The sequence below is a fragment of the Lissotriton vulgaris genome, chromosome 2_1 (genome assembly GCF_964263255.1).
Source record: "Lissotriton vulgaris chromosome 2_1, aLisVul1.2, whole genome shotgun sequence".
NCBI classification, from domain to species: domain Eukaryota; kingdom Metazoa; phylum Chordata; class Amphibia; order Caudata; family Salamandridae; genus Lissotriton; species Lissotriton vulgaris.
The window spans coordinates 89,771,531-89,791,184 of record NC_141687.1 but is presented as its reverse complement, the minus strand read 5'-3'; the positions used below and the strand labels follow the sequence as shown (position 1 = coordinate 89,791,184).

Here is a 19,654-nt window from a genome sequence, read left to right as displayed (position 1 = left end):
CCACAGTAGGGCACTGACCGAACGACCACTTGGCTTTTTTTAAACTTCTAAACTTTTTCTGATAGCCGTCGCCACAATTCAGCAAGGCCCCCGTGAAGGTTGAAAAAGTTTTAAAAGTTTTACATTTGCCGAGGTTAGCAAGCAGTGCTCCGTTTCCAGGCTCATCATGGGGTGAAAGAGGCTGACAAGGGGTACGTCTCTGGATTTTGTCGTTGCTTCATAAATGTGTGGCCTTGGTATGGCCCCTCTCAATGTTAATTTTCCTCAGTTTAACCGTATGCGCGCTAGCGCAATTCCGCTCCTGTGCTGAGTTTTTTAAAACCGCACTTTACGTGACGAGCTGGGCTCGTCATCAGCGTGCGAGGAGGCTACGCCATGACGAACCCAGCTCGTCATGAGCATGGAAGGGGTTAAGAAATCATACATTTTTCACTAGAACTTCTAGCATGTAGAATGTGCTCTAGTACAACCTTTGGGCTCCTTAAAAAAAAAACTGGAGGTGCGGCCAGTGCACATGGATTTCTCTCACCTGGAGGGAGAAGCAGAGCCCTAACCCGCCCGTCCCCCATACCTTCTGACCGCAAAATCAAACGAGTTTCGTATCACTCTTTAACAATTCATCATATTTTTATTGTTAATTAGCATTTGTACAGTCTTTAGTATGGCAAGTAAGCACTTTTCAGCTCCATGCGGCAAGACTTCCCAATGTTTTCGTTCCAGCTATTCAGTACCATGGATTTGGTACTCTGGTCTGCACAGGTTAGTGTCCGGGGTAGGGTCTAAGATGTCATTTGGCTGCTGCATGAAAATGAGTTTATATGAACATGTTGGCGTGGTACCAGCGCTTAGCTCACTTTTTGGCTTTGTGGTGTTGCCAGTGTAATGCCTGAATGTTTGGGATTGTTTTGAGAATCAAAAAATGACACTGTACCATATCAAATAAAACCATAATGGAATGTAAACAACCGCAATTGAAGAACGTAGGAGGGTCAGATTATGGAATCGTAAATTTGGGGTTTTGCAGGGATGAGAAACGCACGCCACATTTCATGCTAGTGTCCTCCCGCTGCTTGAATCCCGAGATACGCCAGCCAATTCAAAAATCAGCAGTCATAAAGCACCTTTGCACATTTTGTGGCATTTCCTTTTAATTGCAAGCTTCTCTAAAATAAGTAGTCTGTGGAGAACTAAAGACATGTCCAGGTGTGGAGGAGCTGGGGTTTTGGCTAAGAGAGACAACTTATTCTGAAGGTGCTAGAGGGTGGTGTCAGCTGATGACATATTGTTAATGAGGAGATTTGAGAAGGGGACTTGAAGCCCCGCCCCTCTTTTCCATTGGCTGGCGTCACCGTTTATGCTAAACGGTGGCCTGCCATGGGAAATTAGTTTTTTTTCTTTGCCGCCCTTTCCCCTTTTCGTCCGGCCCATCTGGACAGGATTGTCTGCTTTGCGGCTGTCGCGAAGCAATTTCTTATCTTTAGTGGAATAGGGGGCCATCGGTTTTCACTCAGATGCGTGTTTATTTTTGCATCGCTCTTTCACTTAAAGTGAAAGAGCGATGTAAAAATTTCGAAACTTTTACAACCTTCACTGGGGCCTTGCTGAATTGTGGCGACGGCTATGAGAAAAGGTTTAGAAGTTTAAAAAAAGCCAAGTGGTTGTTCGGTCAGTGCCCTACTGTGGATGAACAGATTATCAAATGCATTTCTACGGAATCAGGATAAAGTAGGTTAGGATGATTTCGGCCTGACATTAAGTACGAGGGAACAGAGGCATCCTGTTGTAGGTTTTAGGTAAGTTTGGGGATTGGAAGACGTGTGCCTTAAAAACAATCTTAAATTTGTAAATCTCACCGCCTTGTCAGCCTAAATGCTAGGTCTGGCTTAATACGAAATGCTGTTTTTGTAATAGAGCGCTCAGCGAGGCAGAAGGAGCGCATCAAAAGACTGTAGTTGACCAGATAAAAAAGGATACATTATGTTATGTATTTGTACAAAGCTTTATTTCATTCTGGGGGCTCCTCGAAGTGCATATGAGAGGGAAACCAAGCATAGCATAGGGGAGCAGGAGCGGGAATAAAAAGTTGTCCGGATTTGCCATCCTCTGTCTATCTCGAAGAGGGTGGTGTTTTTAGCCCTATATTGGCAATGCCCATTGCGTGTGCTCACATGCCCAAACTCCAATGTGATCCTGAACCCAAGCGCTTTAACAGAGACAAAGCCATATGAGCTACATTTTCGGAACAAATCATATTAAAATATTAATATTAAAATAAGGGGAAATAACTAACTAATACATTTACTATTTTAATTTTTCAATTCACAAAGATTGTTTATTTAGACCAAACAGAAACAAACATACAAACATAGCGATCTTCGATTTAAAAACCAGCTCGAGTTAAAAACTTGATACATTTACTATAGTGTGTTCACTATTGACAGCACAAACTGGCTTGTTTTGTTGTACGTGAGTATAAAACAGACAACTGGTTGGGAAAATAAGTATTTAAAATATTTCAACAGCAACATATGTTTTCATATATTTCAATATGTTCTCACCTGGATTGCTCTTTTCATATATTTCAGCTCCAAAATTGTCTCGAAGTGGTTGGTAGTGTGACTGGGACTTCACTGACTGTCTGAGAAAAATATTCGAGTTGCGCGTACATGGGCCAACAACCATTACACACCTGCGTTGAAGACGAGACAGGTGGACATCAACTACGAAATTCTGTATGTTTGCCGAATTCCTGAGAGTCACCCCTTCACCCCTTTAATTATCCCCCTAACTCCCAGTCATTGGTGCTTTCACACCTACATTGCATGGTGTGCCGCATCAGAGGGCATATGACAATTTATTTTTTTGCCCCCCGAAAAAAACATGTGAATTTTTCAAACAAGTGACAGAAGAAAATCCGGCAAATATTTGATTAGGTTCCGGTTTGTGCATATCACGCCGTGTACACAGACGCTCGTCTCCGGGTCTGGTGCCTCTGTGGATGCCACGCTTTTACCTTAGGGTGTGCGCTTCAACCCGCTGTCACGGGTTCGAATCCCGGCAGGCCCAGCCATCCTCGGCTCACTCCACCTAATGCAGGTGGGTAGAACACACAGCGGGCAGGGGTCTGTCACCACCCCTGGTACTGGTTGCAATGTGATAGTTTGACATAACTGTATCCAAACAACTAACCCCCGCCTTTTCAGGCGCAGGACCTGCCCAGGCCATTTTTTTTGCGTGGAGGTTGCAAATGTGTCTGTTTGAAGCATTCAAAGTAAAATTAAAAGTAATCCCATCAAAAGAAAACTGCTGATACGGATGGAAATTCAAATCTGGCAGTTAAAACATTTTGTAACCAGTTTGGCAATTTTTATTTCCCACGATTGCTGAGCAAAATCGAACACTCTAGTTCACAGACAAAACACAAAAAAAACGTGTTTCAAGTGAGTTCCGAGCGAGCCCTGGCTTCAGTCTGGCTTGAAACCCAGGGGTTGATACTGAGCGAAAAATTTGAACTTTTTGGAGAATTACTTTGTTGCTGAAGAAAGGGCACTGAAACCCTCTGGGTGGCGCTATAAAGGTATATCAGGGCGTAGAGTGGATCGATCAGGCAAGGGGCTTAACGCAGGGTCCTCTCCCTACAAGGGGGTCACATGTTTAGCCCAAGATTAATAAAACATGGAGTGGGGTGTACCACATTCTGCAGGGGCTGGCATCGCTTTGGTTACGTCACTGGACCAGGTGCTTCCTCTTGGGGCCCAAGTCCCCCTCGTTCACATCTACAAACTCAGGAAGCGTGTGAGCAACATGGAAAGGTTGACTGGGCACGGACAGTGTCAGCCACATAAGGTTGACCTGTTGGGACGCAGTCAGTCAAATCTAAGAGGAACCTTTGATGGGCCAGTGTGACTGAGAAAGAGTCAGTCACATGTCTGCCACTTTCCTAGTAGGCCACTGGAAGCAAGTAAAACTGCTGGCTCGTGATTCAACACTGAGTGAGGCAGGGATTGGAGAAGGTTATTTTTTATCCAGCTTGCAACTGAAAGGCTGGCGGGGCTGGGGCACAGTCAAACACTGAGGCTGATAAAGTCTGTCACAAGACAGGACAGTAGACGGATTGGGGCAGGGTCGCTCGCTAAATCCCTAAAAGTGAGGGAAAGTCAACCACGTGCCTGACTCGACTGGACCAGCGTGACTGAGTTGGGGTTGTGTAATCCTTCCTCCTATCAACCTTCAGAATGATGGTCGGGCGGACAGGGAATCAGTCAGGCTTCAGCCAGGTTTGAACGGGGCCATTCAGACCTGTAGCTTCAGTGTGCCTATGACTCAGTGTGCCTGCCTGTGTGATCACGTGCTTTGGTGCACCCGTGTGCCTCTATGTATTAGTAATAATTAGTGTGTCTGTCTCACGGGGTGCATGTGTTTCTCAGTGTGTGCATGCTTGTGTGCCCGTTTGTAGTGCGGTTTCTATGTATGTCTGTATGCAGGGGTCAACAGGGGGTAAAAGACATTGTCATTTACAACGCCAATACTTGATTAATGCTTCACGAAGGAAAAACATAAATAAATAACATTTTCAATGCCAATAGCTCACAACAATGTAATTGCGAGACCTATTGCATTGTAAATGCTTGTTAAATAAGGACTTGGATTTGTTCTCTGGACAGTGCGGTTGTGCTTTTGGGCAGAAAGACTGTACACAGCAGGAATTTGCAAAGCCAGTAGGTCTTACTATCTCGGTCTATTTGCTTAAGCAATTCTTTTTACCAATGCAACGTCAGCAACAAAACCGAAACAAACAATGGACGAAGAGCTCACAATAAGGAGCCACTTGTGTGAACGCCTCAGGATGCTATGGTGACCCAGGGTTATAACACATGTATGTGCAATCATCATCAACATGGCATAGTGCAGCGGTCATTCCGTTTTTTCAAATTAAGATTTACAGTTCCAAGATTGCGAACGGCACTTGCAAGAGTAACTGAAAAAAGTGAACTTAAAAATGTGTGAAAGCGATGTTTAATAAAGGAACGGAACGGCAGCAAAACCACTAACCTTTTTAAGAGACTCAAATGATTGAGAGGTATGAAGACCAGTGTACCCAGCAGAAAAATCATGGTTTCCACACTTTCTTTTAATCACCATAAGTTTGAAGTTGCTCATTAGTAGGGAATAAAATACTCTTTCACATACCTTATCTGAAAATGCAGCTTACTCCTAGTGAACCCTTCGCGTTTTAGTATTATTTCTTTGGCTTCGCAAAGCTGGCTTTTAGCCATAACCCTTCCCTTATTGTGCTACATGCTCCTTCTAGTAAAAGTAAATAGTTTACGTTTTTTGAACCAGCGTTAACCTTGCAGTGAAAACACATAATCTGTTCACTCAGTTTCATATTATGCTTGAAAGTTGTGTTTCCAACATTTTCTCATTAAACTGAAATCGGATTGTGCAATATTAGCATACTTTGCTTGCTTTTCAAATTGAAGCAAATAGCCAGGACTCATTTCCACATACAAATCTTACTCCTGCCAAGGTTCTATGGTTGGTAAACAGCTGCAATGGTGGCTCTGTACAAAAAGATTCCCTTTTGTCTGCACTGTTACTGCATACCTCTCAATCATTTGAGTCTCTAAGAATGAGTCTTACTTTGTTTACAATATCAATTGGAGTAACACTGTGGTTATACTGCTGTAGCTAACTAAATAAGAAAAAGGCGAATCACGTGGTTGAGGGCTAATTGATTAAAAAAAGAGAGGGTGAGATAGATAAGGAGAGGTGGGAGACAGTCATTGAACTAAGTCCTCCCTAAGTCTATATTGAATAGGTTTCTTGCCAGCAGATAGGTACATTTATCTATATGCAAGACATAAAAAGACTTTTTGATTGGATTTAAGTAGCTGCTTTATTTAGGCTCGGAATCGGGCAGCACTCTTGGAAACCTACTAACCACTTAATAGTTTCTAAAACTAGACACCAGGAAATCCAGGGTGGTGTGGTTTGTGTAGGTGCCATCACATTTTCTTATTCAGAATATAAGAAAACAAGTTGTTTACCTGTGACTACAGTTATCCAGTATGTTTCATTGGCTATGCGGATCTGCAAGATCAGGGAGTATCTTTATGACATCTATGCCCTAAAACCTAGAGTGTACAGCCACCTCGTAGCTGTGACTTTAGAGTATAAGCTGCACTGTGCCCTAGAGCGCTGGAATGTTCAGCGGTCAGTTGGAGACAGTGGAGTACTTCAGGGCCAGTAATGGCTGTTAAAGGCCTTATGCTCCAACATTCTAGTGTTTGTTTTTCTGTTTCTGCCAGTTAGTTAGAATATTTTACTATCACTGATTAGGATGTTCTAATAGACTTTTAGTTCTTCCTCGTGATCTACTGGCCGATAGACCCTTGGCCTTCATGTAGGCACTAGTCTGCTTAACTTGTGCTCAGAGCCATTAACAACCGTTATAGCCCTCAGCAGCAGGGTTTGATCTGGAGTAGTTACCCAGTGCACCCGAACGTATGGAGGAGTACAGTAGATCTGTAGCATCGGCTAATCCCCCAGAGTTTAGGCATGAACTAAAATTTGTACAGTCAACAGCTACACAAGAGTCCCGTGATCATATGGTAAGGTCTGTTCAGTCACCCACTTCCAGCTAACTTTCACTATAAACTATAAGTTCTCTAAGAGGATGTTATGATCTGAAATATATGCAGTTAACCCATGAGCTAATGTGTGGGCAGTCACATTGGCCTTGGGCTGGACTCTGTGTAGTCACTCAGTTGAGGCCATGGGGCAGATCATACCCATTGTACAAAGCACCAGATTTTATGCGCAACTAGAGTTGGCGCAGTCTTGCCATAGGTAAGGCTGGTATTTGGTATGTGTAGTCACCCAATATAGCCTTGGACATCAGCTGGCCTATGTGCAGTCACCTAATACGTCATTAACACAGATATTCTCTTGGGGTTGGACAGAGCTCATTAAATAGGGATTAGACGGGATAACCTATAAGGAAATTGTACCTGGTGTTGGACAAAACTCAAATGAAAAAAGTGTTATACATTATAAAAATTGGATGTTTACTATGAACAATATTGAGGTAAAAGTTGAGCATCTCCATGGTCATGTCATCTTCAACAGCATTTGTATTTCTTTACAGAGGAAAATGAGAAGCTCCTCCTCCGAAGAGGCGATGAAGATGTGGAAGACAAGAAAGTTGTAGTGAAAATTGAAGTTCCAGACGAAGACCCAGACATTCCTGTTTCCCCTCTCGCACCTGCCCCGCCACCTCCTGTACCACCACCCTTGCTAACACCGATGACGGTCATTCCACTTCCCGTTGTCAGCAGTGTGGCCCCGCCGGCCGCCCATCCCACAATGTCCGCCTCTCTAGTCCACCGGAACCCGCCAGTGGTTAGCTCTTCTGGTATCTGCAAGGAATTGTCTATTGCACCAGTCATCCAAAGGCCTGGCGGGCCTGCCCCTCCGGATCTGAAAACCAGCATGCCAACGGTCAGTAGCCCCAAGTTGCTGCATCAATACCCGTCTCCAGTACTTGCCATCTCCCAGCACCACGTTGTCCAACCTATACAACCACAGCCGCAACAGCCCCTACTGCAACAACAGGTGCCGCCATCCCAGCTCAGTGCTCTCAGGCTGGCTCCTTCTGAGGATTCAAAACCTAATGACCAGAAGAGGAGGCCTGGAGGGTAAGTGCACCAAGCTGTTTTTTTTTTTTATAAAGAAGGCTTTCAGTGCCTACTTTAAATCTGAGAGAGTCATGTTCATTTTGATAAATGTCTTTGGGGGCCACTGCAAGTTCTGCTTTCTCCAGGTCAAAATATTGTGCTGATTTGTCCATTTGTAAACAATTTTTAAAAAAACGATCTTGCTGTCATATTCTTCCTTCTCTTTCCACAGCATTGGGATGGGGTTTACGGGGATTATAGTCGGCTCAGGGTAGTGGGCTCTTTGTTCGCTGAAATGTATGTATTTTGCGTTTTCCAGTATTCATTTGGCTGTTCCGGTGCACCTTGAACAAGGTTTAAGAGTTCCGAATATGCAATCACCTATTCCTTATGTGTGATGGTGTGAATCGGTAAATGATCACCTAAGTGTCTCTAACTAGATCAGTCAGTGAACTTTAGATAACTCGTTTATAAGAAAGTAGTGAGTGATGCACATTATAAAAAGAATTGGCTCATGGCCTTCTGCTGAAAAAAACAAAGAAAAAAGCTCAAAATTGGCAATAGATAATATCTACAAACTATATGTTTTACGTGCTTGTCTGTGTCCATCCTCCTTGCTTTGTATAATTTTACATTTTGAAATTACACATGACTTTTCAATCTGGTGATCAGATTCTTGGTGGTGATGCATGATGCAGTTGTATTGGCACTGTAGCTGTGGTACAAGACTGAGACGCGCCATGCCGGTGGTACAGAGTCACTGGAACAAAGATATGACGGGGAGCAGTGTGGGAACAAGTCATTTTTATCATGCTGGACAGCAGTTTTAATCCAGAGGCATTTCATGTGGGTCCAGAAAAGAAAGATGGATATGCACCAGACCTTCATTCAGATTATCTAGATTTGATACATGCAAAACCAATTTATCTAAATGGAACCAGTTCCCTTATTGTAAAGTTATCTTGGAAATCTGAAGGAATCTGGCCCACATTGTCCTACGTTTTACAAATATGCCTTAGAGAATTTTATGTATTTACAATACACACGCGTGAGTCTGTGGTGGTTGCCGAAACAGATTGCATTTGCTAAATGTACTATGCAGAATAGTTCAGCGGGTAGATCGATCACTGCTGAATGGCTGGACATGTTTGTTCAAATTTAGGGCGAAAGGACTGAACTTTTTGTTTCGACAGGCTTGTCTAGTGTCCTGCGGTTCAGCTGCTTCACATGCAGCTGTACTGCTGTAGGAATATGAATTGCCATCAACAGGCAGATGCTTGGAAGTCCGATTCCAAATAGGTAGTAAAAACATTAATAGAGGTAGGGGATATTTACAGCCATCCACTATGGTAAATAAAGAATCCGCTCTGAGGTCTGTTACTGATTATGAAAGAAACAGTGAGCATTTCCAGTTTTGAGCTTCGCGTTTAGTCTAATCTGCCCTTCAAGGGTGTTCTCTAAATCCCTAGCAAAAGTAGCTTATCTTTCTTGGCTTCTCTGGGCGATTTGCAATAAAAGCCCTGCAGGCCCAAGAAACAAGGCAAGAGTTGTGTGGCATAGTGAATCTGCTTGAAGCCTTAATTTTCTCAATCCTCTTTAAATTTGATCCATCTCTAGAAACGGGCCTAGTAATATAGGAGAACATATAGATTTCCCAACCAGTAACATAGGTGACTCTAATCCTAGGAAGTGCCCGGCTGCCTTTGATTTCTACTAAGGAATATTTTAGGTTTTCCTTCAGGGACAAAGGAAGTAAATATTGGGACTCTGGGAAATAGATTCGTCAGTCAGAAGGCATCTCTTTTCAATGGACGATAAGAGATTTTCACTTGAAGGTGTGGGCCTCCTTCTATAGCTGTATTGATTCCAAAACTGGTGCATATATGAAGAATCTGGGAAGTGCATTCAGGGTGTCTTTTTGACCAGGGCTTTTGGTCAAGAAGAAGCAGCTTCTTCCAAGACAGTGTTACGAAGCTCTCATTCCTTTTGCTCTCCAGCCTTGAAATGGAAGTCAATTGTGACCTAAATCACAGGCCTATGTTTAATGCACCAGAAAACTGGAATGTACAAGATTTTTGATCCACACCAGAAAAGCTCTAAAAACTTTATAAATGTGCCCCACCATCCAGAGACCCCCCCCCCCCGCACACACATCTGTTGGTAGTTAAAAATGCCAGCTCAGACTAAGAAGGCTGTTGTTAAAATGATATAATTGGAACGGCGTTTGGCAGTAGTTTAATACCTTTTTCGAATATGGGAATGGGTCTTTCTGCACAAGCAAAAACTAATAAAAATCCAAGTAGTAATTCTTCCATGATGCAATATCTGCAATCTACGGGTAATGTATTCTTATTCATTTGATAAAGAATATTTCTATATTCATTCCACACATTACCCGTTTGTAACTTTTTATTAATTTTAGTATACGAAACACATTCGAAACAAAACACCATTATAATTCCCCAAATTCGCTGTTCCGAGACACCTCATCAGCAACACTTGTTATTTAATATTAGGCAATAGGCAATAATAAACAGTGGATATTTCTTTTAAAAACAAAAGATCAATGCCTGATAACATAAAAACAAGGATTAGCAAAGTCAACAACTATACCTTTTTTTGTTATAAGTCTTTAGTATTGGTTGGGTGAGATTATGTACTGCCTCAGTCTGTCCTTGGAAGCAAATCCTGTAACCAAGCAACATCTTGGGTTACAACATTATGGAAGGTATGAGTAGTGCTCCCTTGCTGAACAGACTGCATTAGCAGTAGCTGTACCTTCAAACAAGGGTTACAAAAAGAATCCTAAGATGAAGCTCATGATGTAGGGGGTAAGGTCAAAAGGCATTAACGGCACAATATTGTATCGTAGATGCTCTTGACAAAGAACCAATATTTTTTATTTATCTTTAAGAAACCTGATTTGTACACGTGTATTTTCTTTGTGAAAAATCAATGCTGTAGAACCAAAATGTTATCCTGACACGAAAGTAAAACAGACTAACGCACCAAGGGGGAGGAACACCATTAAGTCGCAATCACAGACTAAGGCTTTGAAACAGCACACTCGTCCTACCAAAAAACACAAATCAGCAATTTCAAGTTTTATTGTGTCAACAAATAAAAAAAATACATAAATTAACACACACTGGCTCTGAAGTACAAGCTACTTTTTATGGCACATCTGCAGTGTAACAAAAGGGCTACATAACGTCCCATTACCAAAACCTAAAAGGATACAAATTGGACAATATAACAATCTGTGGCATTTTTTAAAATTAATTTTGATTGTTTGCTTATGACTATTGCCATTTAAAGACAGAACCAGCACAAAACAGACCATAGTAAAAACAATAATCAAAATCCTCCAACAAACTGTACACTTTGTAAAATGTAATCTTCAAAGTACAATCTACATCATATATATCATATAGGCATTAATAAACTGCCGCCCTTTTTCTAGTCCTACAATTATATTTCTGAAAAATGTGAGCCAAAATAGCTTAACACCGAGAAATAAACAAGCGGTAATCTATAGAAGTGCATCTAATTTGGCACACTGCTTAGAAAACCATCTTCCATAACACAATTGGATTGTCTCAATTAAGCCTTGAATCTTCCAAGCAGAATGGATCAATCCGTGTTTTTAGAGTGTTCTTAGATGCAAGATTTATAAATGCATATCCTGATGAGGGAGGCTATTCAAATTTTCCCTGTACACAACACACCTAAACAAGTATTTACAATGCAATAGGTCTCCCAGCATTAAAGTTTGAGTTACTGGCATTGTAAATGACAATGCTTTGCATTTTTTTTGGGCAGATGAGGGTGTGTGAGGGTAAGTGAAGGTGTGTGAGGGTAAGTGAGGGTGTGTGAGGGTAAGTGAGGGTGTGTGAGGGTAAGTGAGGGTGTGTGAGGGTAAGTGAGGGTGTGTGAGGGTGTGTGAGGGTGAGGGTGTGTGAGAGTGAGGGGGTGTGAGGGGGTGTGAGGGTGAGGGGGTGTGAGGGTGAGGGGGTGTGAGGGTGAGAGGATGTGTGAGGGTGAGAGGGTGAGAAGATGTGTGAGGATGTGTGAGGGTGAGAGGGTGTGTGAGGGTGAGAGGGTGTGTGAGGGTGAGAGGGCGAGTGAGGGTGACGAGGTGTGAGGGTGAGGGTGTGTGAGGGTGAGGGGGTGTGAGGGTGAGGGGGTGTGAGAGTGAGGGGGTGTGTGATGGTGAGGGTGTGTGGGTTCTGAGGGTGTGTGGCGGTGTGAGGGAGAGGGTGAGGGGTGTGATGGTGAGGGGGTGTGAGAGGGAGGGTGTGTGTGAGGGGGTGTGGGTTCTGAGGGTGTGTGGCGGTGTGAGGGGTTTGAGGGGGGTGAGGGTGTGAGGGTGAGGGCGGGTGAGCGTGTGTGAGGGTGAGAGGGTGTGTGAGGGTGAGAGGGTTGTGAGGGTGAGGGGGTGAAGGTATGAGAGTGGGTGAGGGTGAATGACGGTGAGTGAGGATGCGTGAGGGTGTGTGAGGGTCCGTAGTAAATGGTGGCAGGGCAGACATCATTGCAGCTAGCAAGTCGTTATTGAAAATGTGTTGACCATTTCCTGCACGTTATCTCCCCTCTTTGTAATAAACATGGTAAGTTGATAAATTACACAGTAAATGTGGATCGGAAACATTTGTATACTCTCTACTCCGACCAAGGTTGGAATTAGTCACTAGTTACAGACCCGAAGAATGGATGTGCTCTCTGTGAACACGCGGCAGAGCTGTGAACAGCGGCCCGATCAGATCTGCACACAATTTGTCATAGATAGACAAGAAGCACATTGCATGGAGAGCAAATGTTCCTTCTGCTGGACTACGAAGCAGTCTGTAAGACATAGACACACAATACATGCTCTACTGCACAACCTCATGAACACGCTACAAAGTACGCAAGAGCTAAAGCTAAACTATTGTGTCTTGTCTTTTTCATTCGTACTGATTTCCCTGCCTCACGGTACTGTGCCAGGCAGGTATCAGTCCTCAACCTTTAATGATATACTAATTGTTTATCCTTGATCCGGCTCAATAAACTGTTTTTGAAAGCTGCCAGTAATCCAAGATGTATTTTTACAAGAAAAGAAAATTGAAAACCGGTTGTGTGCTAAATTACTTCCTTCAGTTCCGCTAGATTAACATATTTATTAAGAGAAACACTGAGCTAACTTTTGGACTCAAAATGGCACTGACATGTTACCTAGTAAATAACAAAATTGTTAAACAAATATTTATTTTCGAGGTGACCATAAGTTAAAACCACAGTTCACTGCCCAGGCCCAGCTGCTGCCCATCCCCGCTATTTACCGAAGATGTGAATCGACTCTTAATAACGGCTGCCCGCTGCTGTCGCTGCTCGGGGAGTGACTCCAACTTTCTTCTGCTGTAGGCGAAGGTCAAAAGAAGGGCACGTTAATGATGGATTTTATGCACAGCTCGATAGCGAGAGAACCCAAGGACCAGGAGAAGGAGTTTGCTGTTTTGTTTACGTTGCGTTACGTTACATCACAAGACCAATATAGAACATGTCGGCATCTTATTGGTAAGAGCAGAAGGAATACCGTCGGCTGTAATTGGTAATTTAACAAGCGTTGCCCGTGCATGGCCAGCCACGAGCGTTGACTGCCCTCCCTCTAATGCGCTGCCCCTGCCCTGAGCCACCCTGATGTTTCCCCTCCTTCTGGCTGCTTCTTACCTGTTCCCTGCCTGGCCAGACTCTTATTTTGCCCGTCGAATAGTAATTGGCAGGAGTGCACCTGCGCCGGGTCTGTACTGCGCATGCGCAATGACGGGTTAACTTGGTTTGGCAGGGGATTAGTGGTGCATTTTCTTTGCTCGGGCCATGCCTATCTCCCGGGTACAATAGGCTGCCAACAACAGCGCTCGAGACAGAGGTATATGGGTTTTTGCAAGTGACAGGTGATGCGCAAGGCAAGATCGGCACTTTGTGTGCTCGTGTGTGTGTGTGTGCCCACAGGGTGGGGCGGCGGCGTGTGTGTGTGCTCGTGTGTCTGTGTGTGTAGTGCGAGCCCTAAAAACGAAACCTATCGTGGGGCAGGACTTCCATCTTTTGAAGCCCGCGCCCACGGAGTGCCTGGCCAGAGGTGGTGACGCGGCGAGGAGGCTGCAGCATTCTGGAGTGGCGGTAAGTGGCCCTTACTTGTAGGGGGGGCTCAGTGCGCTTGTGTGTGTGTGTTCGCGCGTGTGTGTGTGTGTGTGTGTGTGCCTGTGCGTGAATGTGTGTAGGTGCGCTCGTGTGTGTGTCTATGTTTGTGCGCATGCGTGCTGGGGGAGGTGTGGCTGTGTGGTACGGCTTTCCAGGAGAGGAGACAGGAGCTGGCCACAGCGAGCACGTTCGCGTGCGCGTGGCCCGCTCAATTCCCTGTGCGTGGCCAGCTCCTGTCCCCTCTCCTGGAAAGCAGAGTCGCTCACTATAGGTCTCTGGCGAGACCGCGCTTTCGTGCGGTTCAACGCCAGGAGACCTAAAAAGGGGCAACATGACTTGGACTTTGCCCTAATGAATAACTTGTATCCCTGATCTGTTATGCTTCTTTACAATAATTTTCAGCAACTGCTTGTTCTCGGTCTCAGAATAAGAGCAGTCTTCACCTGTAATATACAAGACATGGCCGTTCCATTATTTGTGCAGTAAACTTTACTGCTAACAAGTTAGATACATTTTCGAATATCTGCCAACACATACATGATACTTTCTCGCTAGTTCTGGCTCCTTTAGCAGGTGTATAAGTCTCAGGCAACATATTTGTGCTAATGATTCCCAAGCTGTTGTCTTTAATTCTAGTGTCAGCTTGCATTGTGGAATTGAAGCGGAGTTGGAATAGCTTTTTCGTAGAGCAGTTTTTTAGACTAGACCAACTTGGTCTTGCATCTAGTGCTAATAATTCGACATAAAGAGTTTGTGGAATAATTTATCGGTGGTTCTACGCAATGGAGTAGATGAGTAAAGGCCATATTTCTTAACAGGGGGATAAACTTTCTTCAACCCCTGTAGGAAATCCTTAACCACCGGCAATTGGAAACAGGAAGGTTGGTTGGGTGATTTTCTGTATCCTGTAATGGCTGACAAATGAACCCTGATCGAGGCATATTTCAAACCCGCTTTAGCTAAATAAAGGAGGTAAGGAAGAATGACTTCCTCCTGCCCCTTTGTAGGGTCAAAATGATTTTCAACACACCATAGGTAGAATCTCTTCCACTTAAAAGTGTACGACGCTCTTGTGGAAGGCCTCTTTCAGAATAAGCATGCGGTCCGGCGGCAGATTCAAGTGTCCGTATTGTAGGACATCAGGAGCCATGCTGCCAAGTTCAGAGAAGGAAGGCTGGGATGGAGAATCCTCCCGTCCATCTTGGTCAGCAGGTCCGCTCTGTAAGGTAGTCTTTTATGGGGGAGTACCGACAATTGCAGAAGGTCCTGGTACCACCACTGACGTGGCCAGTCTGGAGCTATCAGAATCATCTTCATGTTGGATCTGATGAGCTTGGACACCACTTTTGGGATCAGAGGCAGAGGAGGAAAGGCGTATGGAAATGTCTCTGACCAATCCATCAAAAGCGCATTCCCCTTGTCCCTGGACGGTGGAATCTGGATGCGAAGGCGTGGCATTTTTTCTCATCTGCAAACAAATCTTTTGGCGGACGACCCCACTGCTGGAAAATATCTGCCACCACCTTGTCGTGCAGCACCCAGTCTGGCTGATCTTCGAAGTGCGGACTGAGCGCGTCTGCTCGCAGGTTCTGCTCGCCTGGAAGGTGCACTGCCACTATGGAGAGTTTCCGAGCAAGATGCCAGTACCATATCGCTTTAGAACTCCAGGGAGAGAGGACGAGAGCGCGTACCACCCTGTTTGTTTAGATAATACATGGTGGTCGTGTTGTCTGTTTGGATGAGGATCGAGTTGGGCGCGATCGACGGCCAAAAAGCTTTCAGAGCAAAATGGACTGCTCGTAGCTCCAACATGTTTATGTGGTAGGACTGCTCTTTTGTGGACCACCGGACCTGCATTTGAAGGCACCCCATGTGTGCCCCCCATCCTTGCAGAGATGCATCCGTTATCAACGATTACACTGGAACTGGTTGATGGAAAGGGACTCCCACCAACAGGTTCTGCGGTCGAGTCCATTGAATCCTCCCAGCGACCCGTTGCTTGGTCCCACTTGTCTTCTAGATCTTGCTGCAACGGTCTCATTCTCAGCCTGGTGTTGGGAATAAGAAATATGCAGGAGGCCATTGACCCCAGCAGAGATGCCACCTGTCGGACTAATGGGTGATCTGTCTGAAGCAGAGCATTGCACTTCTGCTGCATTGAAGAAAGTCTCTCCGCAGGAAACGCTCTTCCTTTGTTTGAATCCAGAGTCGATCCCAAATAATGGATTGTCTGGGTTGGCTGTTGGACTGACTTCTCCATGTTCACATGAAGACCCAGTCTGTGGAGCAGATTTAGACAGACCTGGAAATCCTTCCTTACTTTTTGATGAGATGGCCCTTTGAGGATCCAATCATCTAAGTAAGGGTAGACGAACAGACCTTTTCTGTGTAGGGCGGCCGCCACCACTGCCATGCACTTGGTAAAGATTCGTGGGGCAGATTTCAGTCCGAAGGGTAAGACCTTGTACTGATAGTGCTTGTCGCCGACCACGAATTGCAGGTATTTGCGATGACGTGGAATGATAGGTACATGGAAGTACGCATCTTGGAGGTCCACCAAACACATCCTATCTCCTGCTTGTAGATGTAGATATATTTAATGAAGGGCCAACATGCAAAACTTCTCCTTCACAATTACTTTGTTCAGCAAGCGAAGGTCCAGGATAGGTCTGAACTTGTGCTCCTGATCTCTTTGGGGCACAAGAAAGTACCTGCAGTAAACTCCCTTCCCTCGCTGCGCGGAAGGAACCTCTTCTATGGCCTTTTTTCGCAGAAGGGTTATCACTTCCCCCAAGAGTCCTGGGACCTACTTTCTTTATCGGGCGGTACTGAGGAAGACGCAGGCACTGCATGAGTTTTCGTGGCTGCTGCAATTATAAGAGTCCGCAGGCGGATCTGTCTTCAAGAACACAGGGTCTGTTGCAGCCGGCTTGTATTTCTTTTGAATCCTAGCCAGTGCAGCCTTAATTACAGATGGCGTGAGGAAAATGTCCATCACGGGCTCCAGAAGACCAGGAACCAGAGGAAGCAACGGATGAGAAGCTGCTATCTGATGCAGAGTCTCAAATATAACTGTTGTTGCCACCCGAGGGGTAGACATCTCAATGTTTAGCTTCTGAGCCCCTCTCTGAAGCACATCATGGTAAGTGTTAATGTCATCTATCGGTGACACACTCGACAAAGGGCTGTCCGATAGAGTGGGAGAATAGTCCCTCTTCGAGGATCGAGTGGAAGAGGAAGACCACGTAGGTGACCTTCTTCTTTTGCAATGGGAACTATGCCTACGCTCCCGTGATCTGCCTGTTCGCTCTTCACTCCTGGGCGAATGCGATCTATCCACTTCCTGCACCAATCTCTGCAGAGGTGATCTATGAAGAGGTCTGGCGTATTCCTGCATCCGCTGTGCTGTGAAGGAGACCTATGACTTGGTTTGCCTGAACGCCTTTCTGGGGAAGCAGATGGTGAATGCCTCGTTGAAGGATGTCTTGATGAATGAGAGGAAGAGTGGCGTGACGCTGATTCTGTCACTAGAACCACCGATACTTCTCCAGACCTCACTGAAGTGGGTCTTGACGTCGGGCGTGCTCCTCTCAACGCTGACATGGACCTCCTTTTCGATGTCCGGTCTGTTGTTGGAACCGGTCTCAACTACGTTTCTCTGTTCTTCGACGTCGAGTCCCTTGCAGACGACACCTGAACATCCCTTCGTCTCTATGTCGATCGTCGATGAGCCGACGAAGGCGAAGGGGTTCTGCTCCTTGAGGCCGATCGTCGCCATGCTGACGATGGCGGAGGGATCTCCTTCCTCGACGCCGATCGTCTGGCAAAGAGGACATGTCTTAGGTACATGGTCCTTAGGCAAACAAAGAATACAGCCCTAATGAGAGTCTGACCTGGCCTTCCTTTTTCCACAAGAAGGGCAGGGGTCAAAAAGAGATGGCATTTACTTCAGAAGGTGAAAAACGTCGAAGTAAGTCAAACCTTTCCAAAAAAGTGAAGATTATTTCTAACTACAATCAGAAAGAAGTGGAGCTGTGTAACCAGGATCCTCCCTGAAGGAGCCGGAAAGAACAACTGACCTAACTGTCAGCCCTGAGGCAAGCTGGGGGTCATGACTGCCTTAAAGGCACAGTGCCCGTTTATTTCTGTTGCTATGAGTTAGCCTTTTTAGACTATGTTTCTGCAATGCAGCCTGGGAGCTGTATATGCTTTCAGTCCTATGTGAGAGTTTGTGCTGACTGCTAAGCATTAAAGCAGTTTTAAGACCTGTTCTGCTGTTGTTTTTCCCGGTTTCTATTCTTTTATGATGTGATGGGGAGTCCTTACAGCATTATTCAGCTTCCATTAGTGGTTCGGAAACTGCAACAACATTCAATGACAATGATACTAGTAGCACCCACGTGGGCAAGACAGCCGTGGTTCACCCCGCTACTGCAACTCTCACAGGTGCCACATCAAAAGCTGAGATTATCACCCATGCACCTTACACAGAACCATGGAGAAATAATGCACCGAGATCCCAAACAATTGAACCTAGCGATCTGGCTCCTGAGGTCATAGAATTTGGATACTTCGATTTACCCCCAAACTGTATGGAAATCATTATGCAAGCAAGACGTCCTACCACCAGAGCATGCTATGCAGCAAAGTGGATAAGGTTTGCTGTATACTGTAACAGTAACAACATCAACCCTCTGGACGCATCCACTAAAGAGATTTGCTATTTACTACACTTGCAGCAATGTAACCTTGCTTACACCTCTATAAGAGTACATATTGCAGCTATAGCAGCGTACTTGCAAAACAGACAACATCTTTCCCTGTTTAAAGTACCAGCAATAAAAGCTTTCATGGAAGGCCTTAAAAGAGTCATTCCACCAAGACTACCGCCTTCCCCAGTCTGGAATCTCAACATAGTACTTATCAGACTAATGGGACCACCTTTTGAACCTATGCACAGGTGTGAAATACAGTTCGAGGCATGTGGGCTGCTAAATTCATATCTTTGCATTAGATCGCCACCTAGTGTTGGGTCCGGATGATCGCACATTGTTGTCCTGGAAGAGTCTTCGAAGTATCCTGAGATGGGTGGCTCCTCCCCTGGACTACAGTGCGCATGGGCATCGGCTCCATCCCCAGATTGTTTTTTTCCGCCATTGGGTTCGGATGCGGTCTCGACGTCTCTCCGTCGGAACCGAATAAACATCACTTTTTACGGCCAAAAGGCTTTGGGTTCTTTACGTCGGTATTGTTTGCGTACGGTCTCGAGTTCTTCCGTCTCTCGGAGCCGGAATCACCGGAGTTTTTACTACTCTTCGGACATCGAGGCCTTCTCATCGCGACTCGACACTAAGTTCCCAACATGGAGCGGAGTCCGTTTAAACTCTGTCCGCTCTGTGGGTCCAAATACCCACATATAGACGTACACCCGGTCTGTAATAAGTGCCTTTCGCCAGACCATGACGAAGGAAGTTGCCGGGCCTGTGCGAAGTTCAGGTCGAAGAAAACTCTCACGATTCGGCGCGCAGTGCGCCTTGTGGCCAAACAGGCGGCCCCGGATCCAGATAACATCTTCGGCGACCAAGAAGAGGAGGACCAGAGCCATCATCTTCAAATCTCCCCGCCTGAGACGGAGGTCGAGGCTGATCCGGAATATGACGATGACGGAGTCGTGGGTCAAGGCCTTGAATACGTCGACGAGGTAGGGGACGACGTTATGGTTTATGGGGCCGAGGAAGATAGCTCAGGGGACGAGCTATGCCCCGAAGTTGACGAACATCAGGAGAGGGTCGCGG

At 45.3% G+C, this 19,654-nt stretch overlaps 1 protein-coding gene across 2 annotated transcripts in view; it reads left to right on the top strand.

Moving 5' to 3' along the window:
• Positions 1–19,654, top strand: part of MNT (MAX network transcriptional repressor) — a 204,073-nt gene that overhangs the window by 42,292 nt on the left and 142,127 nt on the right. For both annotated transcript variants that reach the window (XM_086954513.1, XM_086954512.1), the window contains exon 2: positions 7,151–7,700. In XM_086954513.1, the coding sequence (XP_086810639.1) occupies positions 7,151–7,700 (550 nt within the window). The remainder of the gene's footprint in view (positions 1–7,150; positions 7,701–19,654) is intronic.